The sequence below is a fragment of the Neomonachus schauinslandi genome, chromosome 8 (assembly GCF_002201575.2).
Source record: "Neomonachus schauinslandi chromosome 8, ASM220157v2, whole genome shotgun sequence".
NCBI lineage: Eukaryota > Metazoa > Chordata > Mammalia > Carnivora > Phocidae > Neomonachus > Neomonachus schauinslandi.
Genome location: NC_058410.1, coordinates 109,917,771 through 109,939,102, shown reverse-complemented (window position 1 = coordinate 109,939,102; position 21,332 = coordinate 109,917,771). Strand labels below are relative to the sequence as shown.

Sequence of the window (21,332 nt, the reverse complement as noted above, 5' to 3'; positions counted from 1 at the left end):
TGCATTATGTGTGTACTGGACAAACCCCACGTTGGCTGGCTGATGCTGGCTTAGGGTGGTGGGGGATCATTTATGGGAGGAGGGCAAGTGTAGGCCCTTCTTCCTAGAGTTTTCTAAAGACCTGATTCTGGACTGGTTTCTGAGTTGGCTGGTCATGCCCTCTAGCACCTTCTGTTAGGAGGTATGGCTTCTGATTTTCCTTACTGTGGGGTCAGAATGGGATTCTCAGACTGTAAAAATAGCAACAGCTGAAGATGAACTTGAAGAGCAGATGAACTCCCCAAATTCTAAGAGAATCAGATGCCCCAGTCAAGGTCAATTTGTTGAAGGTCAAAAGGGGCAATTTAATGATCTCTACTTTTCCCTCTTTTCTGCCAGCACACTTTTCTTGCAACCAGTCCTGATGAGCTAAGTTAGGTGAGGTGGGTTGGGAGAACAATCTGTCCCTGAGATGCTGACATCACCCTTGTCAATACTAGCTACACTAATCTGTTCTGATTAGTTGGTAACCATACTTCATCAGGTAATTCTTAATGTAATATCACCCCTTTTGGTAATATCATTCCCATTTTACAGATGAGAAAACTAAGGCTTTCCCAAAATCACAAAACTAGTGAGTGTCAGAGCAGGGATTTGAATCACGATCTGTCTGAAATCAAAGCTTATGGTCTACATTACTTTACGGTGCCACTCTTTGATGCCAAAGGCTGAGAAAAACGGTAAGGGACTTGAAGGAAGTGAGGCAGGAAACCTAATGGGAATAAATAACAAGGTCTAGTATGTTTCTTCCTGCCCTTTCTTGGAACTCTGGACTTGAGGCAGTTCCAGATGGGTTGTTGCAGGTGATGTAGTGGGACAATGGAGTGGGTCCACTGGGGACTCTTGTGGAAAAGCCACAAGCCAATAAGTCTGGTCCTCCTTTGGTGACCCCCAGGATAATCTGGAGTTCCGCCTTCATCTACGGTATGAGTTCCTGATGCTGGGGATCCAACCTGTGATTGACAAACTCCGGCAGCACGAGAATGCCATCCTGGACAAGTAAGGCCCAAGCCACCTGTCCCCACTGCAGATATATGGAGACAGTGCCTCAGTTGGGGATGATCAGGACTTTCAAGGAGGCTGCCCTTCCCACTGGAGACCACCTGCCATACCCAGTATTAATTCAGAATCAGCTCTGTGTGGGGAGGTGGACAGCTCTCACCCCCTTGTCCCACATCCTACCTATGTCCTTGCCTGCTCTCTTTGTTGACCTGCTTTCTCATCTCTGATGTTAAACGCAGGTGGACCCACCCAGTAGTCCTCAACAATGTTAGTACTTCCCCAGGGTGGAGGTGGGGGGGCTTTGGAAACACATAGGGGTGTTCCTTTGGTTTTTAGACTGGCTGGTTGGGGGACACTAACTGGTATTGGTTGTTGGAAACCAGGAATACTAAACATCCTGCAGGGCACTGCTGCTTAACAAGGAAATTGCCCCACCCCAAATGGAAGCCATAAAAGCCTTTATTGATTAAAGGGCACAATTAAATTCCTATGTGTTCCTTAATTCCAATTAAGTTCCTATCTGTCCCCTCTGGTTCTGTCCCATTGGTGCAGACTATTTTATTGCGCTGGGTCTTAAGGAAGACAGGATGGGCCCTTTTGAAGTGGAGTTGGGGAGTGGATGGGGTGAAAAATAAGAGAGATTGGCTTTGAAGGTTGACATGAGGACAGTATGAGAACCCTGGTGAAGGCAGAGCAGTAGTCCTTGACTGGGTGATTTTATCCCCAGGGTACATTTGGCTAAGCCTGGAGACATTTTTGTTTTCATGACTTGGAAGGTGGGGACTGCTACTGGTGTCTAGTGGGTAGAGATGAGAAATGCTGTTGAACCTTCTACATCTCACAGATCAGCCTCCCACAACCAAGGAAAATCTAGCCTTGGATATCAATAGTGCCCAAATTGAGAAAGCCTGATCTAAGGTGACGGGACTCTAGGCTGGCCTCCCTGAGGAAAAGGGGCATGGGATTCTATAAAGGAGGAGAGTTGGCCTACAGACCAGTGGCTTCTTTCTGGTTTTGCCTTGGCATCACCTGAATTAAGCTTTCAGATTTAGTTCACTGGGGAGTTGAAGGGGCTAACCCTCAAACAGGGACATCCTAGAAGTAATATCTACTCTCTCTATCCCCTCATCATATCTAGGCATTTAGACTTCTTTGAGATGGTCCGGAATGAGGATGACCTGGAGCTAGCCAGGAGGTTTGACATGGTGAGAAGCCTACAGGGATGGGGCAACTGCAGTGGGGTCCCAGGTGGCCCCACAGCCTCTTTTCCAGATCCCATGTTGTGGTAGGTCCAGTGTTGGCTGGCTTCCCTGGTGAGTGGTCCTATGTGGGATCAGAACTTCCACTGTCACCCAGGTGGACAGCTCTCACCCCCTTGTCCCACATCCTACCTATGTCCTTGCCTGCTCTCTTTGTTGACCTGGTTTCTCATCTAGAGATGTCCTACTTCTGGAACCTGGCAGTGTGTTGGCTCTGCAGGGCCTCACCTGGCAGGCCTTACCTGGTAGGGCATCTCCTCTGCTGGGAGATTGCAACCCCCAAAGGAAAGAGGGCCAGTCCTTAAACATTATTAATTTCAAATTTTCTCCTGGGCTACTCTACCCCTGCCTGCCAGCAATTTCCTGAGTCCCCTCTCCCTGCCACTAACTAGATCATGCTTCACAAAGCAGATTGCCTTTTCATTTCAGCCTCAATAACCCTAAAAATACACAATTCTGCTGCTTAAATGTTGTATTATAAAATCTCTATTCAAATAGAAGCTTACTTCTGGTGGTGCTGCAGTCACCAAGCACCATCCCATTATATTGTCGCACAAGCCCTGGATTTACAATAAGGAGACTGAGATTAGCTTGCCTGTGGTCACACAATGAGAGAGTAGATCTGGGATTTGAACCCAGCTTGTGTGGAACTACGCTACGTGGTCCTTGAATCGTCTATGCCACTGTCCCCTTTCCTTAGTTTGAATCAGTAGTTCTCAACCAGGAGTAACTTTGCTTCCTCCTCCCCCTGTGAACATTTGCAAAGCCTAGAGACAATTTTTGTTATCACAACCAGTGCAAGGAGGATGTCACTGGCATCTGATAGATATGGACCAAGGATGCTGTGGAACAGCCTACAATGAACAGGACAGCTCCCATGACGAAGAATGATCTGGTCCAAGATGCTAATATGCTGAGATTGAGAAATCCTGCTTCATATAATTAGGACATCTCCCTCCTCCTTTTCTCTGTGCCTCTCCTTTGAAGCCTGGGCCAGAAGCAGGAGAATGAATGTCATCCTGGGAAATGGGGCTCAGTGGATGGAAGTAGGGTTTTCTCCCCTCTTCTTCCACGGCTTGCCCCCTCCCCATTCACTGTGCCCTCTACTCCCTCAGGTCCACATCGACACCAAGAGTGCTTCCCAGATGTTTGAGCTGATCCACAAGAAGCTAAAGCACACTGAGGCCTACCCCTGCTTGCTATCTGTTCTACACCACTGCCTGCAGATGCCCTGTGAGTAGCCCACACTTGCCACTTCCTCAGCTGGCCTGAGCCTTGGCCTGGGGCAGGTTGAGACAAGGTGTCAGGACTTCCCTGGGTTGGTGAGTCTGACTGAGTCTCTCTCTGCACATGTCCCCAGGAAGCCTGACGATAGGACTCAGGCCCTTGTTCTTCCCTCTGTCTTTGGGATCAGGACTTCCATTGTCACCCAGGGGAGAAGCTGTGGACTTGGCCCTGAAGAACGCTAATGTCCTGGTCTACCAAGCAGTAGCTTGATCACTGTAAAGTAAACAGCTCTGGCTGTCAGCTTATGACAGAGGAGTGATCAGTCATCTTGGGGAGCTCCAAAAAGAAACTTTGCATTTGGGGGCATAGCACAGATGTAGACTGAGCATGACTTTTTTCAAGGTTTTATCAACTCCCCCATCTAGGCCTTGTGAGCTCCACTTTAACACAGTTGCCCCTGCCTCTGTTTGCAAATATCAGATGTCAGCATCTAAGCTTAGCAGATGCTAAGCTCTTTAAGATCCAGGTGTGTGCAGTGACTGGATAAATTACATATAATCACTAATAGCCACCCCAGCATGCAATTTGAAATGAGCGGTAACTGTATCATTTGGTATTTAAGCTCTTCACAAAATTGAACACTTGGAAGACTACTATGGACAACCATGATGGTCAACCTAGGCAGACTCTCTACTGGTGGTGATGGTGGTGTTGGTTTTCATGGTGATGGTGGCAATAACCACAGTTTACTATGTGCCAACTCTGGGCCATGCATGATGCAAGGCTCTTTGGCACAGTGTCTCTAAACCTGAAAATGACTTAAAGAGTGTGCATTATTATATCCGATTTATAGTGAATGAACTTGAGGCTGGGTGAGTCTGAACATATGAAGGAATTTTTGTTTCTTTGGGTTCACGGCCTTAGATGAAACATGTTCTACTTCTGTGAGCCAGTGGCCTGGCTTTACCCTGTTTTCCTGGGTGGAGGGTAAATGGAAAACTATGCCACATTGCAATGTCTATGTCAGTGAAGTGATGGAAAGGAAACAGGACACAGTGACCTAGACCAGGAAGCTATCAGTTCTCCAAAGTGCAGTACAGAGATGTTCACGGAAGACATAGGAAGTCCCTGAGAAACCTGACTTCTTTATCAGGTTCTTATGTGCCATGCTCCATGGGCAATGTCAATGTGTCTCTTCTGCCTCAAAATGGGGCTTTGTTGACATGACCTTCCACCTTGTAAGCATTATGGTTTGACTTTGGAGGTCAGCATTGTCCTGGTTGACCTCCTTTGGTGGTCAGTTGAGACAAAGTACTTGGGATCAAGAACTGAGGAAGAGGGGCTTGTGGCTAGCACATGAAAAGAAAGTCCCATGTCCCAACAAACCATGATTACAGAGGATGGGAGTGGGGCCCTGTGAGGTCAGGAACCATACACAAACTTTTGCCTTCACAGTTCAGGGTCACCTTCACTGAGAAGTCTGCCTGGATTCCATTAGCACTTCTCCAACCTATTCTGACTCTCTCTTAGTGCATACCTGTAATGAGTTTCCATTCATCTTTCACTGTAGAACAACAGCATAGATAATCCTAAAACATTTTCTTTTTTTAAATTTCCCTGGAGACTTCATTATTTAGCAGGTAATATTTTGGAGCAGATTTACTTTCTGAAAGGTGCTTTTTTTTAGATAATGGAAAAGGCAATTTGCATTCCCAAGGCATAGGCTACTCAGGGTACCTATAGGGAAGAAAAGCAGCCAGGAAGCACTTCAGGGAGTAGATAAATGTATCTAGAGGATTGACACACTCATAGAAAGTCAGTTGCAGATCATTAGGAAATGACTGCTTTTGTGAATCTCCATCATCAGCATCTGCATCAGTAGCATCATTGCCTCCCCCATCAGACTGGGAGCTTGTGAAGGGAGGGAGAGGGCATGCTTCATCAGCCTGGGCCCAGGCAGTGACTCTAGGGCAGGGCCCCAGGGGATTCCAGGGCTCAGTAAAGTTATGATGCCTGTTGTCCTCACAGACAAGCGGAACGGTGGCTATTTCCAGCAGTGGCAGCTCCTGGACAGGATCCTTCAGCAGATTGTCCTCCAGGATGAGAGGGGTGTGGACCCTGACCTGGCTCCCTTGGAGAACTTCAATGTCAAGAACATCGTCAACATGTGAGCAGTGGCCAGCTCTCACCTGTCTTCCTCCTCCTTCCCTCTCGCTCTCCTGCATGGACTCTCACCAGTGAAACCTCTGCTCCCTCTTGTAAACCAGATGTCTCCAAATGCACCTGTCTAATAGAATCCTCTAAGATAATGGAAATATTCCATATCTGCCCCATTTAGACATGGCTGCTGAGCACTTGACATGTGGATAGTGTGACTGAGGAACGGAATTTAAAATTTTATTTCATTTTAATTAAATTCAGATAGCGATATGACGTGGCTAGTGACTACCATATTGAACAGCACAGGTTTATAGGGGGTGTACTCAGCTTTTTTTTTTTTTTAAGATTTTATTCATTTGAGAGAGAGAGTGAGCTAAAGAGAGAGCACAAACGGGGGGGTGGGAGAGGCAGAGGGAGAAGCAGACTCCCCACTGAGCAGGGAGCCCAAAGTGGTACTCGATCCCAGGACCCTGGGATCATGACCTGAGCTGAAGGTAGACGCTTAACCTACTGAGCCACCCAGGTGCCCCTGTACTCAGCTTTTAATGATCCATTGCATGGAGTAGATAGAGGAAGAATTTAAACTTATTAACAATGGTCTGTGGGCTAAACAATCCTCCAGCTTGCTTTTGTATGACCCATGAGCTAAGAATAGTTTTTACATTTTAAAAGTTTTTAAAAACAAATGAGAATATGTGACAGAGACTGCACCTGGCATATAAAACCTCAAATAGTTATTCTAACCCTTTAGAGAAAGTTTGCTGATCACTGAAATAGAGCATGGCAATTAACTAAGACTGTTAGACAAGGATGTCAGAGCCTAAGTCTGGCTTATCTTTGACCCTGTGTATTGAGAAATACAGAGAACCAAGTTTAAAGTCACATCAATTATCTGAAGTTATGTTAACACACTAATTTTTAATTTTAAACTTTTACTTAACTTTCTTTTTTAAGTTTTTAATTTCCAGTTAGTTAATATATAGTGTTACTTTAGTTTCAGGTGTGCAATGTAGTGATTCAACAATTCCATACATCACCCGGTGCTCATCATGACAAGTGCATTCCTTAATCCCCATCATCTATATCACCAATCCCTCTGCCCCCCTCCCCTCTGGTACCCATCAGTTTGTCTGCTATAGTTAAGAGTCTGTTTCTTGATTTCTCTCTCTCTTTTGCTTTGCTCATTTGATTGGCTTCTTAAATTCCTTCTATGAGTGAAATCATACGGTATTTGTCTTTCTCTGACTGACTTATTTTGCTTAGCTCCATCCATGTCATTGCAAATGGCAAGATTTCATTCTTTTTAGGGCTGCATAATATTCCATTGTATAAATACACCACATCTTCTTTATCCATTCACCAATGGATGGACACTTGGGCTGCTTCCATATCTTGGCTTTTGTAAATAATGCTGCTATAAATGTCCAGTTGCCCTTTAAGGAGATAAATTGGCTCTCAAGGATTCATGGTGTCACATTCCAAAGCCAGGTAGAAAATGATTTTTGAACAATTCATGCTACTGTTTTCATTTGCACAAGTAGTTGGGTATTGATGTAGTTAATCCTACCTGGAATGCTGGACAAGTGCTACTAGCAAAGTAATCAAAATGCAGCTTTATTTCTGATTTTTATTTCTGTTTTCTATTAACTCTTTACACTATTTAGTGGGGAAGCTTTTCCTTTGCCAGAGGATGAAAATACCTCAGGTCCAATGAAGTTTTTGCTTCTTCTTGGGCAATGGAAGTCCTAAGATCATTTTAAGCCATCAACATAGTCTCAAATCTGCAACTAGAAGGACTAGTCTCAGATGTGAACCATGTGAATTCTAGATTTGATGTAGCCTTAAATCTCTCTCTTCCCCAGACTGGGGCTGGAAGGTGCAGTGGGAAGGGCATGTGTGATGACTGGCTTTCTTTCTCTGTTCTGTTTTTCTTCTAACCCATTCTACACACATATCCCCTTCTATTAGCTAACCAGTTTTTAACCCTATCAGAGGCAGTGCAGGGGCAGGAAGGAGAAGGGGAAAAGGTGTTACTTGATCAGATAACTTAGTAAACAGGCTTCCTATTCTCTGGCCTTGGCACAAGGGTAAAGACACGAATTATTTCTGGGAGCTTCTGAAGCTCTTTGTTGCATGCCTCTCACTATAAAACCCTGGTCACTGGCCATTCAAGGCCTTTTTATGCCCTAAGAATGGTTGGTACCATCCCTTCCATCAGCTCCTGATTCACTAGCAATCTAGAGCACGATGGCACAATGTCCAAGTGCCCAATTTTCTGCCAGGTGGACATCTTGGAAAGGACTTAAAATGGCATCAGCCCAATTTCTCCATGATGCTTACATCTGGTCCATGAGAAACTCTTGTGCAATCTCTGTACCAATAAACTCTAGGAGTGCTGGATGGTCCCAGCACAGCACCACTCTCCCGGTTAATATTTCTTCAGTCTTTGGACCTGCCTGGCCCCAAGTTGGACCCTAGTCCACTCTGCCTCCCTCCCAACATCAGGGATGTGGGTCAGAACTCTCTGAGTGGTCTAAAGAAGCTAGTGGATGACGATGAAGGAGGTAGCACCTCCAAGAAGGACAGCAATGGCTCTCTCCAAAGAACTCTCTTCACAAATTATGTCCCCTTCCATACTCTGTCCCCTCTTTATATCCTTGATGTGATTGAGGAGACCAAGATTCATGGATCTAACTCCCACAATTTCAGAGTTACAAAAACAAACAAACAAAAAACAATTATTGGGATCTCACTTTGGGATTTCATCTCTATTACACTTTGGTGTCTAGGTAATAGCTTAATCCCCATTCCAAGAGTTTGACATGAGTGAGGACTTCCTGTGATTTAGATACATTTCCCTCTTCACCCTCAACATACTCATTCTGTGTTGTGAGGTGGGTGATTTCTCTTGCTCTTACACATTGGTCTTTGGAAGCCTAGACCATGGTAGGGTCAATATTTTGATCTCTCTCAGTGCAAAAAACTTATTTTTACAAGGGAGTACAAGTCATCAGACGACTAAAGGAAGCCTGAGATTTAGTCCTAGTTCTACCATTAGTTAAGCTGTTGTCTTCATTTCTGGTCTCAGGAACTTCAACTATATCACAGGGGGTTGGATCATAAGTTATTTAAGGGTCTTTTCAATTTTCACAGTCCACAGAGAGATACATGAGAACTGGACAGGGCTGGGAACCTGGAGAGACATCTGGAGAGTCAAAATCCTAGCCTCCTTGATGTGGCTGGACAGATTGGAGATCATAGAACCAATGTGGGGAATAGGGGGATGATATGTCTTCTGGGAAGTTATGAGCCAACAATCAACAGACCCTTCCTGTACTCCCCACCAGGCTCATCAATGAGAATGAAGTGAAACAGTGGCGAGACCAGGCAGAGAAGTTCCGGAAAGGTAAGGGGCTCTGCCTAAAGCCACTGCATGCTCTGTACAACCCCTCCCCTTTCCAGCCCAGGACCTATTAGAGGTAGACCCACACAGATTCATATTGTCTCTTCCCATTTCCTCTCCTGTCCCACCCCCATCCCAGAACACATGGAGTTGGTGAGCAAGCTAGAGAGGAAGGAGAGAGAATGTGAGACAAAGACATTGGAGAAGGAAGAGATGATGCGGACACTGAACAAGATGAAGGATAAACTGGCCCGAGAGTCCCAGGAGCTGCGCCAGGCTCGAGGACAAGTGGCAGAGCTGGTAGCCCAACTCAGTGAAATCTCAGTATGTGGACACCTTCCTCTCTTTACATATTGAGCTGAGACCTTCAGGATAAAGTGGGAAGAAGAGGTGTGGGGAAAGGCTAAGGACCCCAGGATGAAGGAGAAGTTAGAGGAGGACCTCAGGCCAGGATAGAGGGGAACTGTGAGGCTGCAAAGGTGGCTACCTTTGTGTTAATTAGAAAAACCAGTGCCCTTTCCCCTGGGTGACACTGTCCCAGGAAGCACACCCAGGAAAGCAGAGTGCAAGTATGCTTTTGCACACTCCTCCCTGTGCAGCTGGATGCCCTTGTGCAGACAGTAGCCTATACAACCATATGTATTGTTCCTGCTGTTGCATTGTGATAACTATGACTTTGTCCAGTGTTATGCATGTGTGTTTTACCCATGTGTATGTGGCTGTGGTTGTGTCTATGTGTATGTTGGATGTTTGGGATACAGAGAGGAAATGGGGGGGGCAAAATGCGTGTGGGAGGTGAGAGCAGGATTGGGGTTCTAGTGTAGATGAAGAATAAGAATAAGGAAAGGAATAGTGTGGTGGGGACCTGAAAGGCATCATTGTTGATAGCTTTGTCTTTTCAATTTTTCTGTCTTCCCACAGACAGGACCTGTATCTTCCCCACCTCCCCCTGGGGGCCCACTTACCTTGTCTTCCTCAATGACAACCAATGACCTGCCTCCACCTCCGCCCCCTCTCCCATTTGCCTGCTGTCCTCCACCTCCACCACCACCTCTTCCACTTGGTGGGCCTCCCACTCCCCCCCGGTGCCCCACCGTGCTTCGGCGTGGGCCTGCCTCTCCCTCCAGACCCCTGCCCCAGCAATGACATCCCACTCAGGAAGAAGTGTGCTCCCCAGCCTTCCCATCCACTGAAGTCCTTCAACTGGGTCAAGCTGAATGAGGTAAGTAACAAAAGATCAGTAGGTCCATTCTCCTATAGTCAGTGCCAGTCAGCCCCATGGATTGCCTGCCCATTGTTTGTAGATTGCCCCTTCTGGGTTCCTTCTTTGGTGGGGATAAGGGAAAGTATAGTAAATGCAGAAGATGGGATTGCTGATGTCAGACAGCTCACTGTTCACTGGGAAGAACATCTACGCTGGCATGTGCTAAGGCTCACATTGGTAAAGCCACCTGCAGACAGAATTTGTATGTGCTGAGGGTTAATGGAGTGATATTGATACTAGAGCATGGACCAAGCAGGGTCACTTTCTAGACAATACAATGGCTGGGCTAGAATTTTAAGGATAGGGTCTATTTGAGGAAAAGGGTGGAAGATATAGGCAAAGAACTTGGACAAGGGCTAGAGATGGTAAAGATCAGGGCAGTGTGTTCAAAGGACTGAAATGATGAGGCCATGGCAGGGGACAGGACAGCACCCTTGCCATGAAGAGTTGGATGTCAAGTTGTAGTCATTCTGGCATCCTCCTGAGGGGAAGGTAGACACACTGGGTACTTTTCTAGACTGCTCAGCAGTGAGGGGCCCTCATGAATATTATTCACAATAATCACCAATCCCAGGTCCACGTGTCTGCAGGTGGCTTTACCAATGTGAGCCTTAGCACATGCCAGCGTAGGACTGGCATGTTGGAGTGAGTCTGTTGGACTCTCACGAGCATGGAGTAGAGATAACCTGGGTTGCTTTAGATTGCTAGTAATTTAAGGCCAATTCCAGCCTGGGTCAAGCCCTGCCTCTGGTTCTGTACTAAATCCTATTAGGACCTGGGCTTTGTCCTTGAGGTTTAACACATACATGGTAACTGAGTTCAATTAGCCTGATCCATACACACACTTTAGTAGCAGCCATGCAGACATCATTTTGGAGCTGGGACTAATGGATGTCCTCTGACCTTGTTGTATGAACCTCTTGGTCTAACTCTTGGGGAATTCATAACTGTACCATTCTATGCTAGCTTAAATGAGCTCAGATGGAGACTCAAGTGGGAAGAGATGTGAGATTGTGAAATAGGTGGCCAGCTATGTGTTAGCTGGCTCTCATAATGGTAGACCAGCTAGCCAGTCAGTCTGAGGGCTGCTTTGTGTAAACTTTTTTGCTGGGGATTGTGATGGGTAATAATAAGAGGTGAAACAAAGCATTGCCCTGTAAGAGCTTTGAATCTGGCAAATTAGGAATTTTGTTCAAGGAAACATCTAGAGATCCTGGGAAGGGATTGAAGGGGAGGTTCTAACCTCTAACTAAACCAGGTTTGGCTCTAATAAACTGTGCAACCTGAATAAATCACTCACTTTGTACCTCAGTTTGCTCATCTGTGAGATTTCTAAGATTCCTTCTATCTCTGGTTTTATAATCGAGGTGGAAAGACAAAGCATGAATATAGCTCAGTCTCCTGGGCTTCTGATAACATCTCTAATCTAAGTTGGTAAAATTTTAGAGCCACCTGTTATCAGAATTTTGAAGCCACATGGTTGACATTTGTGACAACTGCACTGCACAGCTGCGCCCTGTGTGTCCTTCCCACAGTCATGAGGCAAGCGGACAAACAGCTCTGCAGAACCAAAGGCCACAGGCTGTGTAGAAACGTTCACTGTTCATGATCAGAAATAATATATATACTTCTTTGTGGTAAAAAAAAATTTATCTCCTGTACTTAAAACTTAAAGGGTTTTTTTTTTTTTGCTTTCTTTTAAAAAAAGTTTAATTTTTTTTTATTATAGTTGACACAATGTTACATTAGTTTCAGTTGTACAGCATAGTGGTTTTACAACTCTATATGTTATGCTATGGTATGGTATTTCTATTTTTATTTTTTTTATTTTTATTTATTTATTTTAAAGATTTTATTTATTTATTCATGAGAGACAGAGAGAGAGAGAGAGGCAGAGGGAGAAGCAGGCTCCCAAGGAGCAGGGAGCCTGATGCGGGACTCGATCCCAGGATGCTGGGATCATGACCTGAGCTGAAGGCAGATGCTTAACCATCTGAGCCACCCAGGTGCCCTCTATTTTTATTTTTTTTTTTTGAGAAATCTCTATACTGTCTTCCATAGTGGCTGCACCAGTTTGCATTCCTGCCAACAGCGCACAAGGGTTCTCTTTTCTCCACATCCTTACCAACACTTGTTATTTCTTGTCTTTTTGATTTTAGCCACTCTAACAGGTGTAACGTGATATCTCATTGTGGTTTTAATTTGTATTTTCCTGATGATGTTGAGCATCTTTTCATTTGTCTGTTGGCCATCTGTATGTCTTTTTTGGAAAAAATGCATAGTTAGGTCCTCTCCTCATTTTTTAATTGGATTATTTAGGGTTTTTTTATTTTGGTGTTGAGTTGTGTAAATTCTTTATATATTTTAGATATTAAGCCTTTTACTGAATATATAATTTGCAGATATCTTCTCCCATTCAGTAGGTTGCCTTTTTGTATAACTGAAAATTTTTAAAAGGTAATGAAAAGTTGATTAGGCACCTCAACAATTAAGGAAAACAGACAAGGCAACTAATATTTTTGCAACATTCTCATCAAATAGAGCTTTGTACTTAGGATTTTTTCTGGGGTCTAGTAATAATAAAATCTATATAAATTCCTCAGGGACCCAAAGCAGACCAGAGTTTCATTCCTGGACTGGAAAGTACAGGTCTGATGGAATGGGTAATGGGGAGGATTCGCAGGAGTTGTAGACATTTCTCAGCAGGGGTGGGTGGGCGGGATTGAATAATATTTGTGGACCTATTAGCCCACTCCCAAGCTTTTAATCATGTGACCAGGAGTTATTTAATCATTTGGGCATCAGGTTCCTGTTCTATAAAATGGGGATAATTATGGCATCTATATCGAATGATCATTGTGAGGATTAATTGACATATGAAGTATTTGGAACAGTGACTAACACAGAAATTCGTAATAATATTAGGTGAGTTATTAGTGGCACAACCATGAATGCCTTAAGTGTGTTATCTCACCTAATCCTTCAACTCAGTAAGCAAGCATCACTGAGATCCTGCTTTCTTTTATGTGAAATGAGAAGAGAATAGCACCCCTCTATTTGCCAACAGTCCCACATAGTGATGAGGCTGGGAGTGCAAGCTAGCTTGCTCTGTTGGACTCCAAATGCTCAGTGAGAGAAACACAATGAAAAGTGTTTTGGAGAAAGATTTCTCTGTCATATAAAGGGTGTCTCTAGAGGGCAGAAGTCCCAGGGATCTAGACTGGTGGTGATGAGGTTTTGGCCAGAGTGATACAAAAATTAAAGTCAGGGATCATTCTGCACAGTGGGCACAACAGGGCAACTTGGTGAAGTGTAGGATGTGGAGAATACTAGGAAATGGATTATGGCTCCAGAGCACGCTCAGCTATACCTCCACAAAGGGCTGCATATGGGGATGGGGTGGCATTTGGCAAGAACGGTGGGAGAGCTGGGCACTCAGTCCATTCTCTCAGGGGAAACTCTCCCTAGTGTTAACCATCCAGCTCTTGCATTCCAGCCCTTTCTTAGCCTGGCCTCACTGGGAGTAAAGAACAGTGGCAAGCTTTACCTGTGTGGGATATCCCATGGAGCCCACCTCCACCCCAGGTCTAGACTCAGATGGGAACCACTGACAGTTTTCCTTCCCTGCTCTCCTGTTCAGTTCCCCCTCCCGTCTTCTCTCTGCCTCCCACGTACCCCATTCCAGGGGCCTGGCTTCTTTCCCCTGTCCCCTTCCCCTACTCCACGCGTGCTCCTGTGTACACACACACACATGCACACACACACAGTGGTTGTTTCTGCCATGAAAAGAATGTGTCTGTGTTGGGTTTGGCCAGTTGCCTGTATCCCTTGCTGCTCTGAGCTTCCCAGCCCGGCATTCCACAAGAGGGTCCATGGCCTTAGAAAGGCCACAGGAATGTCCCCGCCCCACCCCCCTGCTCTGGCCTAGCCTCCCCTTTCCAGAGTTTAAGAAAATAAAAGTGAGTGAAAGGTATGTTTCTCTCTCTAAGCCTTGCTGAGGGGGAGATGGAGGGAGGAGGGGGTGGTGGCCTTAGGAAGGTTCCCCAGGCTGCCCTCTAGGCAGAGGAGGGTGGGAGATTCCATTTTAAAGGACAGCAAAGCTCAGAATGAGGCAAGGACTCCTAGGAGGACAGAAGTGAGTACCCTGAAGAGGCTGTGCTCTCTGCCCTCTGAGCAATGGCTCAAGGTGCTGTAAGACCACTGGGGTGTTCTTGGCTTTGCTGAAGGAGCCTCTCCCTGGAGTGGGGGTTCAGTGCCAGGGTCCCACACAGAGGTGGGGCAGTGCTTAGGTGGAGAAGCCTTGGAATGTAAACCCTTGGACTCATCCCAACCATGAGGGATAAGCCACTTTCCCTGGGTCTGACCAACAGGAAGTTGTGGCAGTCTTGTTCGCCTGAACAGTCACTCTAGGGGCCAGGAATGTTCCAGGCTTTGGCATTTGTCCACTTTCTGGGAATCTGGGAAAGTGGGAAGAAGACCCCGTGGGAGACAAAATGACAATCTCAGATACAGGAAATATAGTGCGCACTGAGGATTTGAGGATCTCAAATATGTGTGGGCACTATTCCTTGCAGTAACTCTAGCCAACCCTGACATTTAGGGAATGTGCCCTGAGAACACTGGTTTGGTTTTGTTTTTCAGGAAGGAGTTTCATACCCTCTTTCATACTTGCCTACCCATCACTCTTGCCCTCCATTTGATTTCTGGAGCACACGTCTATGTGGCCCCATGAGAAAGGGAGGACAAGGAGCTTGTCTCTGGCCGCTGCCCTGGAACAATGTATTGAAGGTTTGGGGGAGATGAATTGACCCCTTTCTGAAGGCCTGAAAGCCTGACTATTGTAGTTTGTGTAGCTGGGAACAGGTGGAGTTAGGGAGGCATTGGACCTGTCCATCATGAAGGAGTTGAGTCAAACATTGGGTCTTCTCCCTGTCCTGAATCTTAGGAACGTGTCCCTGGTACCGTATGGAATGAGATTGATGACATGCAGGTATTTCGGATTCTGGACCTAGAGGACTTTGAAAAAATGTTTTCAGCTTATCAGAGGCACCAGGTAAGACCTTTCCCTGCCCCCATCTTCTCGGGTCTTGACTTCCAGTTTTGACTTCACCTGTGCCCCTTGAACCCAACCCTCAACCTCTTCTTTCTCCCTCCCTTCCTCCCAGATATACTGAATGATTTTATTCCTTATTAGGTACCATGCTTTGCCAGGTACACGGATCAGAATTATAGGTATGCAGTGCAGTAGGGGAAATATCCTGTTGTACTCCAGTTCTGGCACACAGTTGTGTGTATTTACACACTGAATGATGGAATAGCATTTTGTCCATTTGTCCTTCATCTTGGAGCACTGGAGGTGGAGTCACAGCCCTGGCCACTGTTGACCTCTGTTCTCTCTTTGACCCCAGGATCTAGAGACTACACCTAGCAGGCATGATAAATTTCAAACTGCTTTCTCCACCATACTCTCCCAACACCCCAAGTCAGTCAGCTGAGGATGTCAATGTTTCTAGGAAGATGGAGCTGCTCCAGGTCTTGTTAGGGGGTTAAGGTTGGGTCTGGGCCTGGGCAGGGCTGGGAGAGCCCTGGGCTTTGCTCTGCAGACACTGCTTACAGATGGCTGGCCAGTCAGCCTGCTCTTCCAGCAGCAGTAGGAGGAGTGGGAGGGTGGCAGAACGCAGGGCATTCCCAAGAAAGTGCCAGTGGGGATTGCCAAACATGCTGATTCTCATACCTCATCCTCGCATGAATGTGAGTCGAAAGATGAGTCGGGGCCGAGGAATCTGCACTGTAGCTAGCACATCTGGGGGCCCTACCCCCAAGTCCAGTTTGGACATTCCCAGCCTCGAGGCTTTAGAGTGCGTTCTCTCTGGTCTCCCTCTGAGGGTCATTTCTTTTCCACACTGTGCCACTTTCTCCAGTCCCCTCTGTTGAGCCCAGGGTGCCAGCACTTGAGGATACCCCAGGTGCCAGTGAGTGGGGTCTGCATCTTCCTGGGCCCTGGGTAGCAGCTGCATGTTGTGGCTGGGCTCCCCACTGCTTTCTGCCAAGTTCAGGCCTGTGGACAGTCCTTCCTGAGGGCACATGAGACTCCTCTTAGGAGCTTAGCCAAAGGGGCAGAGTTGGGGCAGGGCTCTGATCCTGACTTGGGATTCTAGAAAAAACAGATGATTGTTATTTAATTTAAATGTAGGTGCTCAAGGTATCTGATTCTTCACCCTAATTCCAGGCAACATTTTTAGCCTCTGCTGGCTAAAATTTATCAGGCTGGCATGGCTGCCGGCAGCAGCTGTGGCCTAACAGGAGTGGGAAGGGGCTCTTCTGAGTCCTTGGTGCTCCTATGCACTGATGCTCCCAAGTGGGATGGAGGGAGCATGTGCAAGGGGTGTATCAGGCATGGTCAATCACACACCTCCCCCTAGTTGGAAAGTCTTTCTCTTGGCCAGGGTTCCAGGCCACCCCACCCAGTCTCTGTGCCCTGAGGTGGGGCTAGGATGGGATCCAGTGGGGAAAGAGGGGTTATGGGGTTTAGAACAGACTGGGTTTGGGGCCTCTCAGTTTGGTGACTGGAAAAGTGTTAAGGTGAAAAGTCCCCTTTTGTCCCCTGACTCCTCTGTTAACCCCCTATTTCGGGGCTGGGCTCAACCAGACTACTGTCACTTGGTGCATCTCCCAGCCTCAGGCTGAATTCACAGCAGCAGAGCCTGAAAGATCCCAGAGGCTGTGTGGCCCTGGTCCCTGGTGACCTCCTCTTCCTATCTTAGGTCCCAGGGTGCATGTTTTGGTGGGGAGGGGGGTCCTATGAGCTGTGGTCTTTCCTCTATGTCCTATGCAGCTCCTGAGTTAGTGACTTCAACTCCATCAGGGTCTGAAAGGAAGAGCTGGGTGTGGGCTCTGTCCCCTTAGCTCCCTTGGAAATCAAAAGACAAAGGGAAAGGGGTGAAATTCGGGGACACCTGCTTTCATTTGCCTCAATGAATGCAACTTCTGCATGTTTCTGGCCCCTTCTGGTTATATCTCCTCTTCTGTTTAGAAAGATGAAGTTATCCAGCAGAGAGAAATGCTCTCTGCCCTCTGGGCAGTTTCCCAACAGAGAAGAGGGAAGAATAGCAGCCAAGGCCTGGGGTTGGGAAGCTTGGGGGCCGGGCCTGCCCCATCTGGGGAGTGGTGGTCCCACTGGGCCCAGGGCAGGCAGGAGACCTGCCTACTCCCCACTTTGTGGCTTCTCCGTGAGTGCATGTCTGCTAGAAGCACCTCCTGTCCAGGGATAATTGTTAGTCTCCATCTCCAACCATGTGGGTCTCACTGGGATGGGGTAGACAGAGTAAATGCTTAGGGGTCTCCATGTCTCTCCTACTGTCCCTGGGGTCCCTGAACCTCTTGGCTAACATTGTGCATGTTTAATTCTCTGTTGGCTGTGGCTGCTACCTGCCTAGGAGCTGATAACTAATCCTTCTCAGCAGGTGAGTCACTCTTGGGGCTCTGGACACTCTAACTTCTAACCACTGTCCTGGGCTGCTACCTTGTACTGGTCAAAAGAGAGGGCTTTTTCATTCTGCCTTCTATCTTTATGACCCATCCCTATAAGCAACACAGGAAAGTGTTCCCAAAGAGAAAGCAGAAATGTAGAGGAGGGAAGTAATTCAAACAGACCCCTACCAACAATGGAGGTGAATGTCTATTGGATTAAGGAGAAAGCTTCTAGGTCTTTTGTCTTATCTACCTGGCCCAAGGCAAGGCCATCCTGTAAGACTGCATAGGCTGGGCACTGCACAATCCCAAGGGTACAATTCACAAGGATAATGATGTGAATGGCAGCCTCTGGAATTGTGCAATATAGAGCATGTGCTTGGAGGGATGTCCCAGGGTAAAAACTAGTTTCCTGTCTACCTCACCAAGGGCCCAAGAGAAGGGAAGGAATCTGATTTTGAGGGAATCTGCTGTTGGAACCCCAGTGAAGATAATTCTTCATGGAATTCTGCCTCAGTTTCCTCACCTCAGGAGTTGTGGATGCCCTCTACTCTGGGCACATGGGCTGTGCTTGAAGTCCCCAGGAGTCCAGGAACTGTAGCCTGATGGGGATTTCGGACCAGCTTCTCATCATAAGCTTGGGAAAGCTCTCCGGGTAGGGTGGTGGAGTGAGGGCTGATTCTCTGGGATGCTGGGGATCATAACAGTGCCCAAAGCCATAGGGATCAGTTCCTCCACTGGAACAGTCCCTTCTCTAGTTTGCCCAGAAAGGGCAGTCTTTAAAAAAGGGGGCTCTTCATTGCCCCCAACCTATTCTAGCCCATGGTAAAGTCCCAGATGCCTCCTAGTAGAGATGGTTATTAACCACCTTCCTCTCTCTCTCTCTCCTGTCTTTTTCTTTCCGTCTTTCTTCCCCTCACACCAGAAACATCCCCTGGTTGGTGTGGGATTGGCTCCTGGGGGGTGGGCAAGGAGAGGATTGGGGAACACACGCATACCTCAACCTTTTTATTTGGCTTGTTTGTTTCAGAAAGAGCTGGGCTCCACGGAGGACATCTACCTGGCCTCCCGCAAGGTCAAAGAGCTATCAGTCATTGACGGCCGAAGGGCACAGAACTGCATCATCCTTCTCTCTAAGTATGTGCTTGTCCTGCCTTGTTAGCCCCTGGTGGGAGGGATGAACGTGGAACTGAATGTCTGGGGGACAGGGGTGGCAGAGGAATGGGTGACAGCAGTCTCTCCACTTCCCCTGCTGTGCCCTGGGAATGGTAGGAGACCACTGATCTAGAACCCTCTCTTGGGACCCCATGTTCAGCAGTAGTGTGGGGCTCTGCAGACAGGAAACTGCCCCTGTCATGACATCCCTGACCAGCCTGGTCATCATCTGGCAACAGAATTGCTCTAAGCCCATGGAGGGCCCCACTAGGCTTAGGCCACAGAGCAGCATGATCTCAGCCCCCAAGCATTTCCCGTGGCTGCAGAACAAACAGGGCAGTATCTGCGCTAACAGCACCACTTCTGTGCAAGGCCTCCCGTCTGAGCCAGGGTCAGAGGGCACCACCACCCATACTATTCTTAGTGCTGCCCTAGCCATCTCTGGGACATCCATTCCCCTTTCTTCCCCCAGGCCCCAGGCCTCAATTTCTCTCTCTTGAAGGTGAGGGAGAGTTCTGTATCTCCAGGGATCCAAGTGGTGTGCATCTGGAGGGGATAGGGAAGGGCTATGTGTGTGTGTCTGTGGAGGGGGGTGGCTTGTCCCTCACCCAGACAGCAAGACGTATGGGAATAGCTGTGTGGGAGCTGAGGTGCTATCAGAAGACTGAGAGCTATTCTGTCTTCTGACAATGAAGGAAGCAGGAAACAGCCCCCTTCATGGCCTGCCGATATTCCCATCCTCCCATGGAGATGCAGTAGATATTTTAGGCATAAGGAGGAGAAGGATCAGAAACCTTTACCCTGTTTCTCTGTCTACACTAAAGATGGCCCTTTTCAAATGTCCCTATCAGTTATGACAGAGACTCAAGCAAGACACCAGATTCAAGTCTATACTTAGAGACTAAAATATCTCATTATTTAGTTTATGGAGTGAACCATAGGAGTTTAGGGGAAGTAAGGGGGGAGCACTAAGGAATATATTCCCATGTTCACATGAGGGAGAGAACGCAGGGGCGGAGAAGGGCTGGGGTCTGTCCTGAGCAGAGGGGCCAGGCTCAAGGGGCAGTGTTTTGCCTTAGGTTGAAGCTTTCTAATGAGGAGATCCGGCAGGCCATCTTGAAGATGGATGAACAGGAGGACCTTGCTAAGGACATGCTGGAGCAGGTGAGGCCCCTGGTGGGGAGGGGATGGGAGCTGAAACTAGGGGGAAGCTGCATCCCTTCCTGCCCCCAGAGAGGCCAAGACTCTTAGGTCAAGGAGAAATCAGGCTGGAGGATGAGGAGTTGGGTAGAGGTTTATAGAAACTCCCTGGACCAGCCTTTCTGAGGGGAGGTTAGGAAAGGCTGCATATTTTCCAGGGGATTGAGGTCCTTGACAGGAGATATGAGCTATGATCCCCCCCTTGGGTCTCAAAGTAAAGTCAGAGTGACCCATAGTCATATATTCCCCCAATCTCTTCCACCTCAATTTATTGGATCCTTCAAGAGAAACCTAGAAGGCATGAAACAAAACCACCATCAGTTGGACCTCATTAGAATTAAGAACTCTGTTCATCAAAGGGTACCAATACTAGAGTGAAAAGATAAGCCAAACCTTAGAAGACATTTGCTTTATGTACATCTAGCAAAGATCTCCTATTCAGAATAAAGAGCTCTCAAATCCAAGAATGAAGATGACAAACAGCTCCACTTGAAAATGAGCAGAAGCCTTGAACGTGTATTTCATGAAAGAGAATTTCCAAGTGGCTCGACACTCTTAGTCATCAGAGAAATACAGTAAATCACACTAACAGAACCACACACCCACTGGAATAGCTAAAATTGAAAAGACTGACAATGCCAAATGTTGGCAAGGACATGAAGCAACTGGAATTCTCATTGGGTACAATAATTTGGAAAACAATTTGGCAGTACGCACAAAGGCTAAACCTACCCTACTGCCCAGCAGTCCCACTGCTAGATACAGAGAAATGAGTGCAAACATTGACTATAAAAGATATATGCAAGAATATTTATAACAGTTTTACTCATGGAATAACCCAACTGTCCATCAATAAGAAAGTGAATAAATATACCGTGGTATATTCTTACAATAGAATACTATTCAGCAATGCATAAAAAGCAAACTACCAATACTTAGATCATGGATGAGTCTCAGACATTATGTTATGCAAAAGAAGCCAGACACCAAAGAAAACACACAGCATGAATCCATTTATATGAAGTTCAAGAATAGGCAAATCTAATCTAAGGTAATAGAATTCAGTTGAGAGGCTATAATGGGGAGAGGGATGGGTTGGCTTATTGAAGCAATAGAAGAGAACTTTCTAGGGGATGGAAATCTGTATCTTAAT

At 46.8% G+C, this 21,332-nt stretch overlaps 1 protein-coding gene across 1 annotated transcript in view; it reads left to right on the top strand.

Moving 5' to 3' along the window:
* The window catches only part of DAAM2 (dishevelled associated activator of morphogenesis 2), a 126,085-nt gene that overhangs the window by 84,716 nt on the left and 20,037 nt on the right, over positions 1-21,332 (top strand). The window contains 11 exon segments of the mRNA XM_021691965.2: positions 935-1,038; positions 2,180-2,246; positions 3,416-3,533; positions 5,556-5,694; positions 9,035-9,093; positions 9,230-9,414; positions 10,012-10,167; positions 10,169-10,312; positions 15,300-15,407; positions 18,855-18,961; positions 20,059-20,143. Coding sequence (XP_021547640.1) covers positions 935-1,038; positions 2,180-2,246; positions 3,416-3,533; positions 5,556-5,694; positions 9,035-9,093; positions 9,230-9,414; positions 10,012-10,167; positions 10,169-10,312; positions 15,300-15,407; positions 18,855-18,961; positions 20,059-20,143 — 1,272 coding nt within the window.